Genomic DNA, 15,537 nt, shown 5'->3' with positions numbered 1-15,537 from the left:
TTTTCCATTACGCAAGTCACGACACATCACACAGAATATTTACCAGATTTTTTTTAAACCTATTGTTCACTCTCTCCTCCATCTTGTCATTTCCTTCCTTCTCTGTTGTACATCTTCATTTTCGATTTACGTCTCGCTCCCTTTTTCTCTCTTCTACCGATTTTTTTTTTCCCTCAACACATGTCCCCCCCCCCCCCCCCGGGAGGGGTACTTAGATATAATTTGGACTGGGGTGCGGCTAAAGGTTCAAACCCATACCCATATTTACGGGTCATTTGGGCTATAAAAAAAGTACCCATTATTAGGGATTTATTAAAGGGGCGAGCCAGAATTTTCCAAAAGGGGGGGGGGCACACTTTCCCCTAGCAAATTTGACAAGCAAAAAAAGGTTAGCATCTAAAATGTAAGGTCATTTCTTATTTGTGCCCAAGGCATTGGAGGGCATCCCTGTATGCCTTATTTCGTGAGTACCCCCCTCCCCCCCCCCCGGGGAGGGGGTCCCCAACTTTCTCCATTCCTTCATCCATCTTTTACATTCCATCCAACCTCTCCATCACTCTCCCTCTCTTTCTCACTCTCTCTGTCTTATTCCCCTCATCTAATTTTCTTTCATTTTCTCACCAACCATCCCATTATCTTTCTTTCTCTTTCGGTTCTCCTTCATCACTTATCATTTCTCTTATAAGATCTAAATATTTTATTCTCTCCGATACCCACAAACTTCACTTTTTTCCTCCTTTCCAACACCCTCCCCCCCCCCCCCCCTCTCTCTCTCTCATCTAATTATTTTCTCGAGAACTTATCTCCCTCGTTTTCTTTTATCCCAGATTACATTGTTTTTTTCTCTTTTATCTTTCCTTCCAGGGTATCCCCCCCCCCCCCCTCTCCTCTACCCTCCTCCAACCTCTCCATTCCCCTTCTCTCTTTCTCCCTCTCATTTGTTTGATCCGCCCTTCCTTCTCTCTCAAACATCCTCATATCTTTATATCTCAAGCACAGAATGATTGATATGCTATTCAGTAATCTCACTGAGGCCTGAGCTAATGTGAACTAATGATTACATGGGATGAAATTATATATCAGTCAATGTCTTTATATGGATGCTATTTCTCTTTCTTTAATAAATCCATAATTATGCAAAATATCATACTCATCATCAACTGTACAGACAATTATGATTGCAGGGATTCATCATTCAAATACATAAGAAAGCTTCTTGTTTCACACCTCAATCAGAGGAATATGTTTAATAGTATTGAAACTGTATCATTTTATGCATACTTTATCACTATACTAATCTATTTCTTTTGTAAAATTTGGGGCTAACTTCACACTACAGTTTTTCTTTACCGTACTTTTTGTTTTGTTTTTACATCAGATATTCTATAACAAAGTAATTACACTGAAAATCTCAGTGGCAGAGATGACAAAAAGGGTAATGGTTTTATCTAAAAATCTGTCAATTTCCAGTCTTTTAAAGATTTCACTGGTGAATGGTAATTATTTCCAATGATTTTCGGAGGACCCCACTCTAGGTTCCAGCCAATTGGCCCCCTACCAACGGTTGAGTTTTTGTTCAAGCAACTAAGAACAGACTGTTATGATACTATTACAAGGATTGTTTTCAGTAAAATCTCCCCAAAACAAAGAAATAAAAATAATTAATTCACCTTTATATTTTATTTGATACTAATCAGAGATTGCATCTTTTGGTAATTCTTTGAACTGTACATATACCTGTCCCACACCAGAGCAGTCTTACTTTGGCTGTTTCAGCAATTACAAATCTGACGCATCGGCTGAGATACAGAGTCTTCCCCCTTTTTGCAAAGCAGTCCTACACAATACTACCATTTCACTAGCAGCCAATTAAAGCTGGGTGCAAATTGTGAAGCACAAGGTGCCAAAATCTGACAGCCATAAAGTGGCTCTACACAAGGACACATCATCATTTGATGAAGTTCATCTTTCACGTTATCTCTTCTAGGAGCAGAGGCCTATTTTTATAGAGCTGTCTCCTCTCTGCTCTTTAACAAAAGATTACTCTCCTCCTCAGTCAGCTCCTTCCCAAGATCTTCCTTCAACTTGGCAATCTCCAGGAGTTTCTCCTGCCTCCATCTCTCCTCAAACTCCTTCAGCGCTTGCTGTTTCTTCATATAGCCCTCCTTGACCACCGCCTTCTTCTCCATGGAGCGCCTGGTCTTTTTGACGTAATAGTCTGGTGGAGGGGTCCAGGTCAAGTTGAGCTCCAGCAGGAGCTGTTCGAAGCGCGCGTAGTTGCGCTTCCTCAGGTATTTGAGCATCTTGCGCCGTCGGTCAATTGCATTCAGCATACGCACTTTGTTGACAGAATCCTAGTAAAATTATAAAATGTTTGATACCAATAAAGGTGAATCAAACAGAAACATTGGTAACCCCCTTATACTACCCTAACCTACTAAAATATTAGAAAAAAGTGGTGCACTATTGGTGACGGTTACATGATTTCTTCTGTAAAAATTCAAATTTCCTGTGCCTCAATTAGTCATGTTTCAGGCCGAAGTACTCAACTCAATTACCGTGCTTGATGTAACTGATTAAAGAAGATTAAATGAAGATCACATTATGGGTACACTGTATATCGATACCATCAATCATTTTTTAGTATTTGAAATAATGCAGAATGAGAAACATGGAATGTGGATGGTTTAATCAAATTTCATACCAATCCGAGACCTATTAAATATGGTGTTCCCCAAGGCTTAATTTTATGGCCACTGCTGTTCATTATGTGTATATTAGTACTCTTCCTTAACCAGTATCATATATCAAATGTAAAAGCATTTGTATGCAGATGATGCAATACTACTCTTTTAAAGCCAAGCCACCTGACATAATTGAATTTATTGAATTGAACATGAATGTTTGATTAGAAGATGTAATGTAATTGGTTATTAACACATGAGTTAACACAAATCACTAAGTAAAACAAACAAGCACTACAAATTGAATATAACAAAGAGCTTGCTGCCATGTCTTGGGAATGAGAGAAAGATGATTAGGTGTGGAAGAGATTGGTAGCAAATCATGCAAAAATACAAAATGCTTAGAAAGAGTATTCCAAACAGCAGAGAGGGGCATGTTTCACAAATTTGGTCAACAACTCAACAAGGTCAATTTAAGATTTTAGTGTGATTATTATGATTCCCTTCACATAACAGTACATACTTTAGCCAAGGCTGGAACCATGGAAATGATCATAAATCCAGGAAACGAAATAGCATTCTGTACCTCATATGTATCAAGTCTGCTTCGTGTTCAAATAGCATTAACTCAATTTTTTTTGCAATGTACTTTCCTTTGTATCAATGGAAAAGGCAATTCACTTTACTTGAATTCAATTTCCAATCACGAGCAATCAATGTACTTGAATTAATTTTTTTTTAATTAAAAGCTTTTTCATGATAATTAAAGTCAGCTCTTTGAAAGAATACCTGAGCGACTTCCATGAGATACATAATTACAATCACCTGCCATGTCGGAAAGGCCTAGCTACAATAACAAAAAGTAAAGAGCAAGTCAATATTTTATCCCCCGTTTTGTGAAATGTGAATGTGGTCATTTTCAAAGTAGCATTTTTCAGCATTACGTCAGCTATATCATAAGCTGTTGTTGTTTTTTATTTTTTGATAGGACACATTTTGATGAACATACCCAAGAAAAGTCACGTTTGCCATGCATGGGAAAATGGCGTCTATTAAAAAGTCAAGCATTTTTTTTTTTTACATTAGAGGGCGCTATCTCTCTGGTCAATGGATAATCTTTGAAGTGAAAGAGTTGGTACAGATGTATGGTGTGCAATGATGTCATAAGTGTTTCCTGAAAATAAGTTTCAAGTTTCAAATTCCTTTTCAAATTTATTTTCAACTTTCCATTAGACACATAGTATTAAAGGAAAACAATGTTAACAAGAAAAAAATTGAAAATAAGAGATAAAATTACCATAAATGAAAATGAAAGAGTTCTGGCAACTCACATCTTCATAGCTTTCCGTTTCACAAAGCAATGTAGTTTAATTGGCGCAAATATTCATACCTGAATGATACATTACATTCATGTATAAACTAAAACAACAACGTTAAAGAATAAAGACAACATTTTAAGGGTCTACCATGCCTTCTGTGCCACCAGGAGTTTGCAAGACTTGGTTATTTCAGTTCTTACTGACCTAACGGCTATCCTCTAGGCCTAATTTTGTTAACCTTGGCAGCCAATCACGGCTCTTCATTCCACTGATTTCTTTTCAGTTCTATCATATATCGTTTAGTAACTTCTCGCATTCTATGATTTTACTCTGAGTTCAGGTTGTTACATCTATTTTTATTTCAGGGCCCTCAACGATAGTATATATATATAGGTGATATGGCCAACTTGATTAAATAACACTGTCAATAAAATAAATTAATAAATGTATACTCTATGTAAAGAATAAAGAATGTAATACTGGTGAGTCTGCTGAAATCATATCTCCTGGGTCCACAGAATATTGTCCAACTATTAGAGAAAATTTGACTTTGATGGAATAAATAACACATCCTCTTTTTAACCCTGTCTTGCTTGGACTCTGGCAATTCCACCTACTGAACGTTGACTTATGCAGATCGAACTATTATCCATTTCATAATGCTAACATAATACCTCCATCAATGAGCCTGGATAGCATGCTAAGTTAACCATGGAAGCAAGGGTAGGTGTGCAAGGGACTTACATAAACACTACAGTGTCATAGTCTGCAGGCACAGACCCTGATTGGAACTTTGATCAACAAGTGTGTCTCCGCGCAAAGACTAGCACATACAAAACTTGCAGCGAGAGAGCCTTCAGTACACAAGGCATGAGTAGGCTGCACATTCAGACCCTTATCTCAAGTGAAGGGTTTGCCCAGCAGACTAACAGTGTCAGGGGAAGGAGATGCTCCAATGAATTAATACATTTGTGTCCCCCCCCCCCCCTTTCCCCCTGCATTTCCCTTTTTCATCATGAGGTAGAAAAAAATAGGAATAGAAAGCCTAGCAAATATCTCCCAAGTAGCAGGCAAAAAAAAAGCAGACATAAAAAAAAATTGATTGAGCTTTAACTACAACATGGAAGCTACAGAAGAGTTAAAAAGGCAGAATAGAAATTATAAACACATTGATATATTGAAATTTGAAAAGAAAAAATGCATATAGAGCACATCTAACTTCCTGAACATAATTGTCTACAAAAGAATGTTCTAACAGAGTTCAGGAAAACGCTTCAAGAAACCTGATTTTAATTTTGTGCACTGTCACGACAAGAAGCAAATGCAACTCAAAGACAAGACCAAAGCAAACACAATTTCTCATCCATACAAAATGAAACAATTATTTTGTTTTTTTACTACACTGCATACAACACACTAATGAATTGGGGGGTCTACTCACTGTAAAATGTAAATATAACTTACCTTTTTATTGTTTTCCACATGTGGTGCCAAGGCCCTTATGTGTTCAGTGATGGTAGCAACTGTAAACATAAAAACAGAATACAAGTAACTTGCTACAAGCACATGCTACAGCTACGTAAAAAGTAAAAAAAATAGGGCCTATCCTCTACTATGTACTATGTAGATTTATTTCATTCAATGCAGGAGCAGATCCAGGATTTTCCAAAAGGGGGAGGGGGTACATTTTCACAAGGAAAATTTGACAGGAAAAAAAAGTCCTCACTTGTGTTTCAACGACATACGTATTCCCATTAAAAATTAAAACTATATATGATGACGCTGTGAATTTCAAAGGGGGGAGGGGGCACACTTGTGTACAAACGACATATTTACATTAAAATATTTGATTACATAGCTCTAAAGGGGGGGTGGGGACGGGGGTGGGTGTCCCCATTGTGCTGTACTTGACCTAGTTGTGGCGATTGGGTCATTTGGGTACCCAGGGGCCATTTCATAAAGCTGTTTGTAAGAGCGACTTTAACAAGTGGTGATCCTTTCTTACGCGCTTAAACCATCACCAATGAATATACCATTTACCACAAGAAAGGATCACCAGTCATTCTTAAAATCACTCTTACGAACAGCTTTTTGAAACACCCAGCTGGTAGAATTAATGTCTAAAATGCACTATAAAAAGTTGCTGCACAACTGATAGAGTGGTAGCTAGTGATAGTTGTCCTTTGTATCCTCTGGCAAAAGTGCTACTGAATTTGAATCATGTAAAAATTAGTATTATAATAACAATAACTGATGACAATCAAAAGCACGAAAAGATGTATTCACACTATGCCCTTCAGACGTAAAACATCACTCTTAAAGAGTTTTTCTATAGCGGATTGACCACTTAACTTACTTTTAACAGCCAAGTCGTCTTTCTCATCTGGTTTATCTCTCACGGAATCCTGGGTCAACTTCCTCCTCATCTTATGTAAATCAGTCTGAAACGAAACAAAGTTATCTAATTATATGAATTATTATTCATACTCATGCACCAAAACAAGTGAAAAATTACATGGGGCTTTATTTTTATTATGGCCATTATGTCCTTGTAATGTTCAAAACAGCACTTGAAATTCCCCATTGACTGTAATGTTAAACATACCTCAAGTTTCAGAATTACAATGTAGGTCATAGGTTGTGATAATGAACAAAGTAAATATTTTGGGGCCTTTTTAATAGCAAAACAGGTGCATCCCACCACAAATTTTTGCTTGAAGGGAATCACTCCTTCTTCTGTATAAAACAAACCTGTAATATATTTATATTCTTAAAATGATGCATTGAATTTACATGTACATGTATGTTGAAAATTAAATATTGTTATTGGAAAATAAATTTATCTGAATAAATAAATACATAAAAATGTTCAATAAAAAAAATTGTAAGTTTATACTAGAGTCGGACAAATCTTTACACCTCCACAGTTGCCAGTCTGCTAAAAATATTTTCATTGTCACTTCAGTCGCATTTGTTCTACAGCGGCAGTACGACGAGTCAAAAACAGCAATTTTAACATTTTTTGTAAAAGCTACATATATAGGTGGTGAATGAATAAAAACTTATCGTTTTCAATTCGCTGTACGGCCACCATAGAGCAAGTGTGACTTAAGTATCACATCATATCCTGAAGACCGTTTTCTCCTAATAAATTTGATACCAAGTTTCTGCTTGTAAAATATGATGTGTGCAAAAGTATTGACTGCAATGAATGAATGCAATGTCCATGAAGCCATCTAACCTGTTGCAAAATATCCATTCAACTAAAAGCAACAATGAGAATTGTTTAATAAATAGTAAAATACTACATGTATGCAGGATCAATGCTCATGTTACTAGAATTGAGCAGGAAAGAACATAGAAATTGACTAATCAATGAGAAAGTTACGGTAATGTTGACATCACTAAATGTTTAAAATGGACACCCACGGCTGACAATACAACCAAGATATGTGATGTCACACAACTACATTTGTTCATATTTTATTTACATTGTCACTTTCATCAGCTTTATCAGCAGATCGGGGGGGGGGGGGGGTATGAGAGGGGCAGAGGGCCTGTAATACATGTATGTACCACAGGATTCACACATTATGTAAAATCAAGAATGGATGAAAAAGTTTCAAGTTTAAATAAAATGAATGAAAATATTTAGATGTTTGGGGTACATGTATATTTTCAGTGTCCAATGAGGAGACTTGTTCATGTGTGATACATGGTCGCATTGCCAATAGGAGGATCTCTCTCTCTCCATCAGTATCAATGATTGCTACATTAAATGTTCATAACTTTCTTCTCCTTTGTCCTATTTTTTTCCAACCTTTCATTGAACTTGTTCTTAGATTTTTTTTTCAAACATGCTTACTTGTTGCCATGGTTTCATTCTCCTTTAATAACAGGAAAGGGGAATAACCTTTTTCCAGGAAACCAGCAAGTAAAAGAAATTCCACAGAATGTGGATTAAAATGACATAACTATTAGATTTAAAAGTACAGCCTGTACTGCTGATGATGCCTTATATAAACCATGTCATTTGCATATTACAGATGGAGGTTAGGGACGCATTTATCAACAGAGTATGATTTTATATTATGATATATGTAATAGATAATACTACCCGTAAAAAGGACATATTTGCATCTGGATGTGGAAATAGCACATTTCACAAGAAAACATGCTTGTCTTCAAGAACTGTTCTATAATGATGTTATGGCATGTACATGTACTTTATTACAAAAATATATTCTAAAACAAAATACTACACAGGTATCTTTTTAGTTGATTTTTAACAAAAACTAGAAATATAAATCAGAGTAAGTGATAATTCTTCCGAATTCAGTCCTTTCTTTCACTTAAACATGTTATTTTTCTACTGCTTGGTTCTATTTCATATAAAGATTTTACAACTACAGTAACTTTGATATTGTTGCAACTCCATATAGCATAGAATTCTTGATTGTGATTACCTGTGGAGTCATGTTGTTTACCATAGTATCTTAGTTGCCATAATAGCAATGTAACCATACATGTAGTTGTAAATAGTAGTTGTATATAGTGCATTTCTAGTGCTTTTCAATAGCAGAAGACACAGTAAAAGACGTTCATTTACACACTCAAGAAAGAACTTGTTTGCGTTTCATTAAAGCTATTTATAACGCTATGTAAAATCTAAATGGGCACATGACATATACCGTAACCTATTATTTAAAAAGCTACATGTAACTGAGATACCAAACGGCAGTGCCATAAAATAATCAAACTTTCCATACATCTAACCCCCATTTTTCTTCATTCTTACTTCACTTCATAAACTGATCAAGTCATGGTCCTTTGAGTATATTACAGAGTACAAACTGTCATAAGAACAAGAAAACGGAGACAGAAAATTTCATGAAGGTCCCACATATAGGGAGTCGGACATATTTTATGGAATTGCCCCAAATCCTTTTTTTTCCTCTTAACATGCATAAGTTATTTTGGTCCATAATTATATGCGGAAAGTGGGAACCAGCACATTTTCATTCATACTGCATTGTACAAGCATACATGTGTCAATAAGAGCAAAATTTGTCACAGTTATTTAGTTGCAAAATTAAAAAGAGGAAAATATTTTAATTATGGTAATCAGTAAACTAGATACAGTGGATGGCAGTGGTTAGCCCCAACTGGCAAAGAAGATTTCCGACCATCAATCATCATGATGAACATAGCTTCCAACCACTACTAATTTCAAATGAAAAATGTTTCTCCCTTGCAAAGAGGAAAATTTGTACTTACGAGTGTTAGTTTCTGTCTTCTTTCTTTTCAATATTAACAGCATTCTTACATAACTTGATAAATATTAATGAATTTCCAAATACCAGATTGCTACTACATGGTGTTCTTTCACTTTTGGCTTTAAGACAACTAACTCAGCCTAAACAAAACTTTGTGTTGCTAGCTAGACTCTAGATTGTAATAATGTACTACTCACCCCAGTGCCAAACTCCAAGCTGAATATTTTCTTAACAGTATCATTAGCTCTGCAAAAAAAAAAAAAAAATCTTCAAACTTGCACCAAATTGACAAATAAGTCTTATATGAATAGCCATTTATATATAGAAACAGAATAGAATTGCTATGATATTATGAACATGAATCTATCATCGTGTCTTCAAAGACCATTGTACTGGCATTTAAATGTATATAGAAACGGCAGAAAAGAGATCAATCTGTTTTTAGTCAGGTTTATCTTCAAATATGTAGCCATTAAAGCTCGCAATAGTAATGAAAATTTCAAACTGTTAATTGACTGGCTGGATTACTCCCCAGGGAGTATTCCACAGGCGCGGATCAAGGGGGGCGGCACAGTGGACACGTGCCCACCTTTGAGAAGCAAAATTAAAATTTGTAATGTACAATGATATTAAAACTGAGGTGTGCCCCCCTTACGTCCCGACCGGTCGCCGACTGGCTTGCGACTGGGTGAGGGGAGATGTGACGTCACAGCCCTTGTCAGCTTGAGCGTCGCACACCGGTCAGACAAGTCGCAAGGAAAATCGGAAGGATTTGACATGTCAAATCCTTATGACTGGATCGCAAGCTCAATCCAACCTCCAGCCAATCAGACAGCTGAGTTGCATAACGCGTATTATGATAAACAACACGCATACACAGTAGTAATCGCAATTTCTCAGATGTTATGCCAAAAAGCGCATGCGTGAGTCGCAAATCGGATTGCAAGGTGTGCGGTGTCGAGGCTTAAGACTGCCTTGCAATTCATCTCCCCTCACTCAGTCGTAAGCCAGTCGCCGACCGGTCGGGTCGTAAGGTGTGCGGTGGCCTTTAAGCACCTAACAAACAGAACAACAGATTATCATCATGGAGATACTATCAGCATTTTTTAATAGTTGGCATAAAAAACATGAGGTATGTAATAGAATGAAATCATTTAAAAAATATATCTTGCTTCCCATGCTGTACTTCCATAAAGAACAAGTCCACCCCAACTAAAGTTGACTTGAGTAAAAAGAGAAGATCCAACAAGCAATACACTGAGAATTTCATTGAAATCGGATGCAAAATAAGAAAGTGATGACATTTCAAAGTTTTGCTTAATTTCACAAAACAGTCATATGCACATCCTAAGCTGTATGCAAACGGAGAGACTGATGCCATCATCCATCCACTATTTGAAATAATATGAAATATTCTTATTTTCTCCTCATTGCCAAGTGAAAAAACAATTAATACCTCCCTGATCATGTGGAATTAGAATTGTATAACACTATATGGTTCAGTCAAGTTGGTCCTTATTTTCAAATGAAATATTGTCTAATTAAAACAATAAAAAAAATAATAGAAAAATAGTGAGTTAAGGACATCATCGACTGTCTCATTTGCATGTCACTGAAATGTACATATCACTGCTTTGTGAAAAATAAGCAAAATTTTAAAATTTCTTATCTTTCTTATTTTACATCTGATTTTGATGAAATTTTAACCATAATATGCTACTTTGATTTTTCTCTATTTTTTTCTTCCAATCAACATTTTTCTGGAGTGGACTTGATGCTTTTATTTTAAGTCACCTGAATGGGGGGTGTTGACAGGAATTCTAGATACTCACGTTTCTAATTCCTTGACTTTTTCAAACCCTAATCTGGGCTGGGAAGGGTCTAATCCTTGAAAATGATCTACTGGTGCTGTATGGATACCAAAAACAAACTTTATATTACACCTACACAATACAAAATGTACCGGGTATACCGGTGGCAGTGCCAGGTTGTGGCTCATCTGGCCTGTGCTCCCCCATTTGAAAGGCAAGAAAAAAAAAAAAATTTCCAAAATTTTCCTAGAACAAAATGTGTCCTTGATTTGGAAGCGAAGAATTTTTTTTTTTTTGCTCGTCAAATTCTTCCTGTTCAAAATGTCCCCCTCCCCCCTTTGGAAAATCCTAAATGAAAAAATATCAATAATACTGAATACTGATAATGATAATAAACAGCAACAAGCTAATACATATAACAACAAGAACAATAACAATAGTAACTCCATTTCTAATGTGCACAATCCATTCCAAGGAATGCTGAAGGCACCTAGCAATTTTGATACTAAAATAAGAAACAAAGTAGAAAATATGCAATTACACTGTATGCATTAAAAAGAATTCAATTCATTTTAAGGGAGCTGCAGATTTTTGTTACAAGAAATTATGAGATGATGCAGCACTTTGAAGGATAAAGAGCATTATTTGTGGTACAAGAGCAGAGTATTTTACCTTTCTGAAATATTTCAAACATAATAATACTGGAATGCCAAATAGAATTTCATTTACAATTTTTTTTAATAAAAATATCAATATTGTGAATAAATGTGCACAATAAACTCACTATAAAAAATGTAGTTAGAAGACAATAACTGACCAACTAAAATATGCAAAGTTAAGAGATTTTTTCTTCCCATTATTTTTAGCCACATAATTGTTAAATATGCAGACATTGACATTAATACTGCTAACACACATTTTAGAGCAAAACTTATTTGCAACTTATTTGAAATGTACAAGTAGGCCAAACTTAATATGATGTTGTGGAAGAAAGAAATGAAAATTAGAAATATAAAAATGCAGGTCAATGAAAGAAAACTGGCTTTGTTTCCCGAAAAAGACTTCTCCCTAATTAAGCTATAAAAGGGAACATGGGATACCATCCGACAGGGCATTAACTTTAAAATGACTTTTATGCAACATACATACACGTATTCATGGCTTAAAGGTAGGGTGTTTAAAAGGAAACAATGAAAAGTTCAAAAATGCAAACCCCTTGACCTTGTATAATTTTAAAGTACAATGTTTGTAAATTCTACCTACCCTTTTTCCTCTTGTTGTATTTCATGTGAGCTTTCGAAGCCAAGCCCCTGGATACATGTATATGAACTACATAGGAAAAATTGGACAAAACAGAGAAAAAAGTCATAGTATATTAAACAAAAGCAGTACTAGTCTTGAGGATGCAATGATGTTTATTATAAGCTGTCACATGATGTATATGACAGCTTATAAAAACATCATCATTGCGTCCTCAAGACTAAGCAGTACACACTACACTGAAATATGAGTGGCTGACACACCAGTTGCTTTTTTTCAAATACGTAAACAATGCCCGGAAAATCACTATCAGCTTTCGCACTGGTATATGGTACGATTAATCGCTAAAATATAAAAACAAAATATAACCATTGCAAATGTTTGAAATACAACATGATTTTACATGGGATAAAAATTCATTTCCGACAAAATGAGAAAAATATTGTGAAAAGACGGAAGAGACTTGCTTGATGTTTACGCCGCCATCTTGTTCCTGTTGTTCTTCGCCAATGTTACAGACGCATGCGTCTGAGAGAGCATAGAAATGTCGGAAATGAAGTTTTATCCCATGTACATGATTTAGGGCTAGATTTTTTCGAAGGAAAGTAGATATCTCGGGGGTGAAAGTTTCAGGTTTCGGCATCCTTCGTGTAGGTCACTCAGAAGGAAGACCTGGCATCATTGAGCAGTGTTGAGAGTAAGCCTACATACACACACCCATGGGTTCATATCGTCTCGCGAGTGAAGGATTATCAGTCATACGCACGCGACACACCACTACACTTCGAAAATACAGTGGGCTTTTGCCCACATAAAAGATTATGTTTAAATACATATTCCACATCCTGCTATGACACTTACCGAATCATTTAGATCCTTCCGTGACTTCTCCTTGAAGTTTCTTTCTAAAAATATGTATATTTTCTTGATCTTTAGTGAAGATTTTACGGAGATAGAAATCAGTCAGCGTTGATATCAATTTTCTCCTGAAGAGGGCGCGCGATTTATATTCATATCAAAGACACGACAAGGGAAAGAATAGGCACCTACACTATTTTACACGCATATCGACGCAAGGCATTACGCAAAGTCCGTGAAGTGTCCAATCTTTTCATTGTATAGACTTTGGTATACCGTATACGTATTATTGACGTTCGTCAAAGCTTGTACTGCTGGTTTCTTTCCAGGCACGTATATTATTTTCATTTTTTTTTATCAGTCATCTTTTTAAATTAATGCAAATGAGTGTTATCATCACCAATAATAATCATTAATTATGTTTTTTGAAGGCATTTCATTAATTGGTGCCCATAATTAGTAAATTAATCATGAGGATTGCGCATTCAAAGAATTTAGATACAGTTATAAAATTACCGAGGAGCTGAATCAAGGTTGTGAAATTATTAGCGCCACCAACGGGCTTCCTTGTATTTCCGTGGAAGAGACAAGCGAAGTCACTTTCGAGGCCGAGGTAAGCAAAATGTGCTTTTTTTATCGGATTATTATTTTATTATTCTTTTACATTCAACAAACTCTTGCTACTTACCGGCAAGAGCCCCGGTGCGTAGCGAGAAGGAGCTTCGGCAAATATTACTTCAGCAATGAAGCGATGTTTGCCGACTACTTCGAAATCCAGGGTCAAACACGGTCTATTGTACGAGGTTAGTACATACTAACCTCGTACAATGTGTGAGTGACATACACAAGACGACAAGTAAATCATTTTTACTCTCAACATGCTCAAGAAGCCGCCTAGCTAGACTCTCTCCCCCTTTCTCACTTCTATAATCATTAAACTTCCTCTTGTTTAGAATGAAGACACCATTTGTTTTGACGTTTTGTCAGTTTGTGAATTAAATTTGAAATGAAAATTGCAAGTCAAAATCAGCATGATCACGAAGACACGATCATCAAAAAAAGACATTAATGGTAATACCATGCCTAGGCATAATTCATGCCTTTATCAAAAATACAAACCATTTGACGGTGGATGGTGTAAATGCTGGGAAGACAATACAGAGTGCAAACATCGTCTTTGATTTTGAGTTTGAGATGGAACCTGAATTGGGCTTCTCGGCAACACCAAGATTGATCGGTTTCTCGCGGGCAGGTCCCCGCAAGAGCTTCCGCTCCTCTCGCTAGAGCTGGCACTGGCAGCCGAAACGAAATGTGAAGGTGATGAAACGGTTCGAATTCTACAAAACTTCTCAATAGCATTTGTATTCCTCAAGCTTATAATTGTCCTTCTGAGGTGTGCTGTGATATCTGCTACAGCAGCCATGATCATCGAAAAACAGTAACAAGAGTGAAGACAAAGAATAAATAAATTCTTCAGAGACAGCGATCAGTTGCAATCTGCACGCTCTGTCATGGAGGCTGCCATTTTGTGGTGATAATTCATCGAAGATGGCGCGCATCTTTTTCTCTGTTTCTCACATTTTTTGTTTTTTCGGTTCATTATTTTATTCTGAATGTTTCTAATTAAACGTGTTGTAACAGTGACACCTCTTCGGTGTTCATCTTCTTTGGGCTGATTAACAACTCACAGAACTCATCTGTCATCATTCATCTTTATCATCATGTCCATGTTAGGCCTATTATCATCAATCATCACCACTATCAAGCCTAGCATCACCATTATCACTATCATAATCACAATTATTTTTAACATTACTGCCATCACCACCTTCATCTATCATTTTTACCATCATCATCACCACTGCAAGTCCACCATTACCACCGACATCATCATCAACATCACCATCATCATCATCATCACCACCATCATCACCATCATCATCATCGCTATCATAATAAACCATCATCAACATAATTATCACCACCACCATCATCATCATCATTACTTTTATTGATAATATAATCTGTGCTGTTGAAAGTTATGTTTAACAAATTCTTCCACAAGAACTGTCAAAGTTTCTAGTTTGTTTTATTTCATTTCAATTGAATCAACATAACCATTTGTAATAGGTCCATATTTCATAAATACTACGAAATATAAATTAATCACTCTTTTGGAAAAAATCACAATAATCACAGATGTATTGCATTTGGAATGTACAAAATTGAATACCTAAATGTCATAAAATAATACAATTGACTACAAAAAAGTTACAATCAATACAAAAATACAATCAATTAATACTGCATAATCAATATGAACTGCATA

The 15,537-nt window shown here is 36.0% G+C and overlaps 1 protein-coding gene across 1 annotated transcript; it reads right to left on the bottom strand.

Moving 5' to 3' along the window:
* Positions 1-1,352: 1,352 nt before the first annotated feature.
* LOC121414555 (28S ribosomal protein S15, mitochondrial-like) lies at positions 1,353-14,738 on the bottom strand. Its single transcript, XM_041607770.1, has 7 exons — positions 14,328-14,738; positions 12,354-12,419; positions 11,112-11,187; positions 9,477-9,525; positions 6,360-6,444; positions 5,468-5,526; positions 1,353-2,354 (listed from the first exon to the last, which is right to left on the bottom strand). The coding sequence occupies exons 1-7, from the start codon at positions 14,635-14,637 to the stop codon at positions 2,004-2,006; spliced, it is 996 nt and encodes a 331-aa protein (XP_041463704.1). The 5' UTR covers positions 14,638-14,738; the 3' UTR covers positions 1,353-2,003.
* Between the last annotated feature and the right edge of the window lie 799 nt (positions 14,739-15,537).

Source organism: Lytechinus variegatus, chromosome 4 (genome assembly GCF_018143015.1).
Source record: "Lytechinus variegatus isolate NC3 chromosome 4, Lvar_3.0, whole genome shotgun sequence".
Taxonomy (NCBI): Eukaryota; Metazoa; Echinodermata; class Echinoidea; order Temnopleuroida; family Toxopneustidae; genus Lytechinus; species Lytechinus variegatus.
This window is presented reverse-complemented; position numbering and strand designations above follow the sequence as displayed.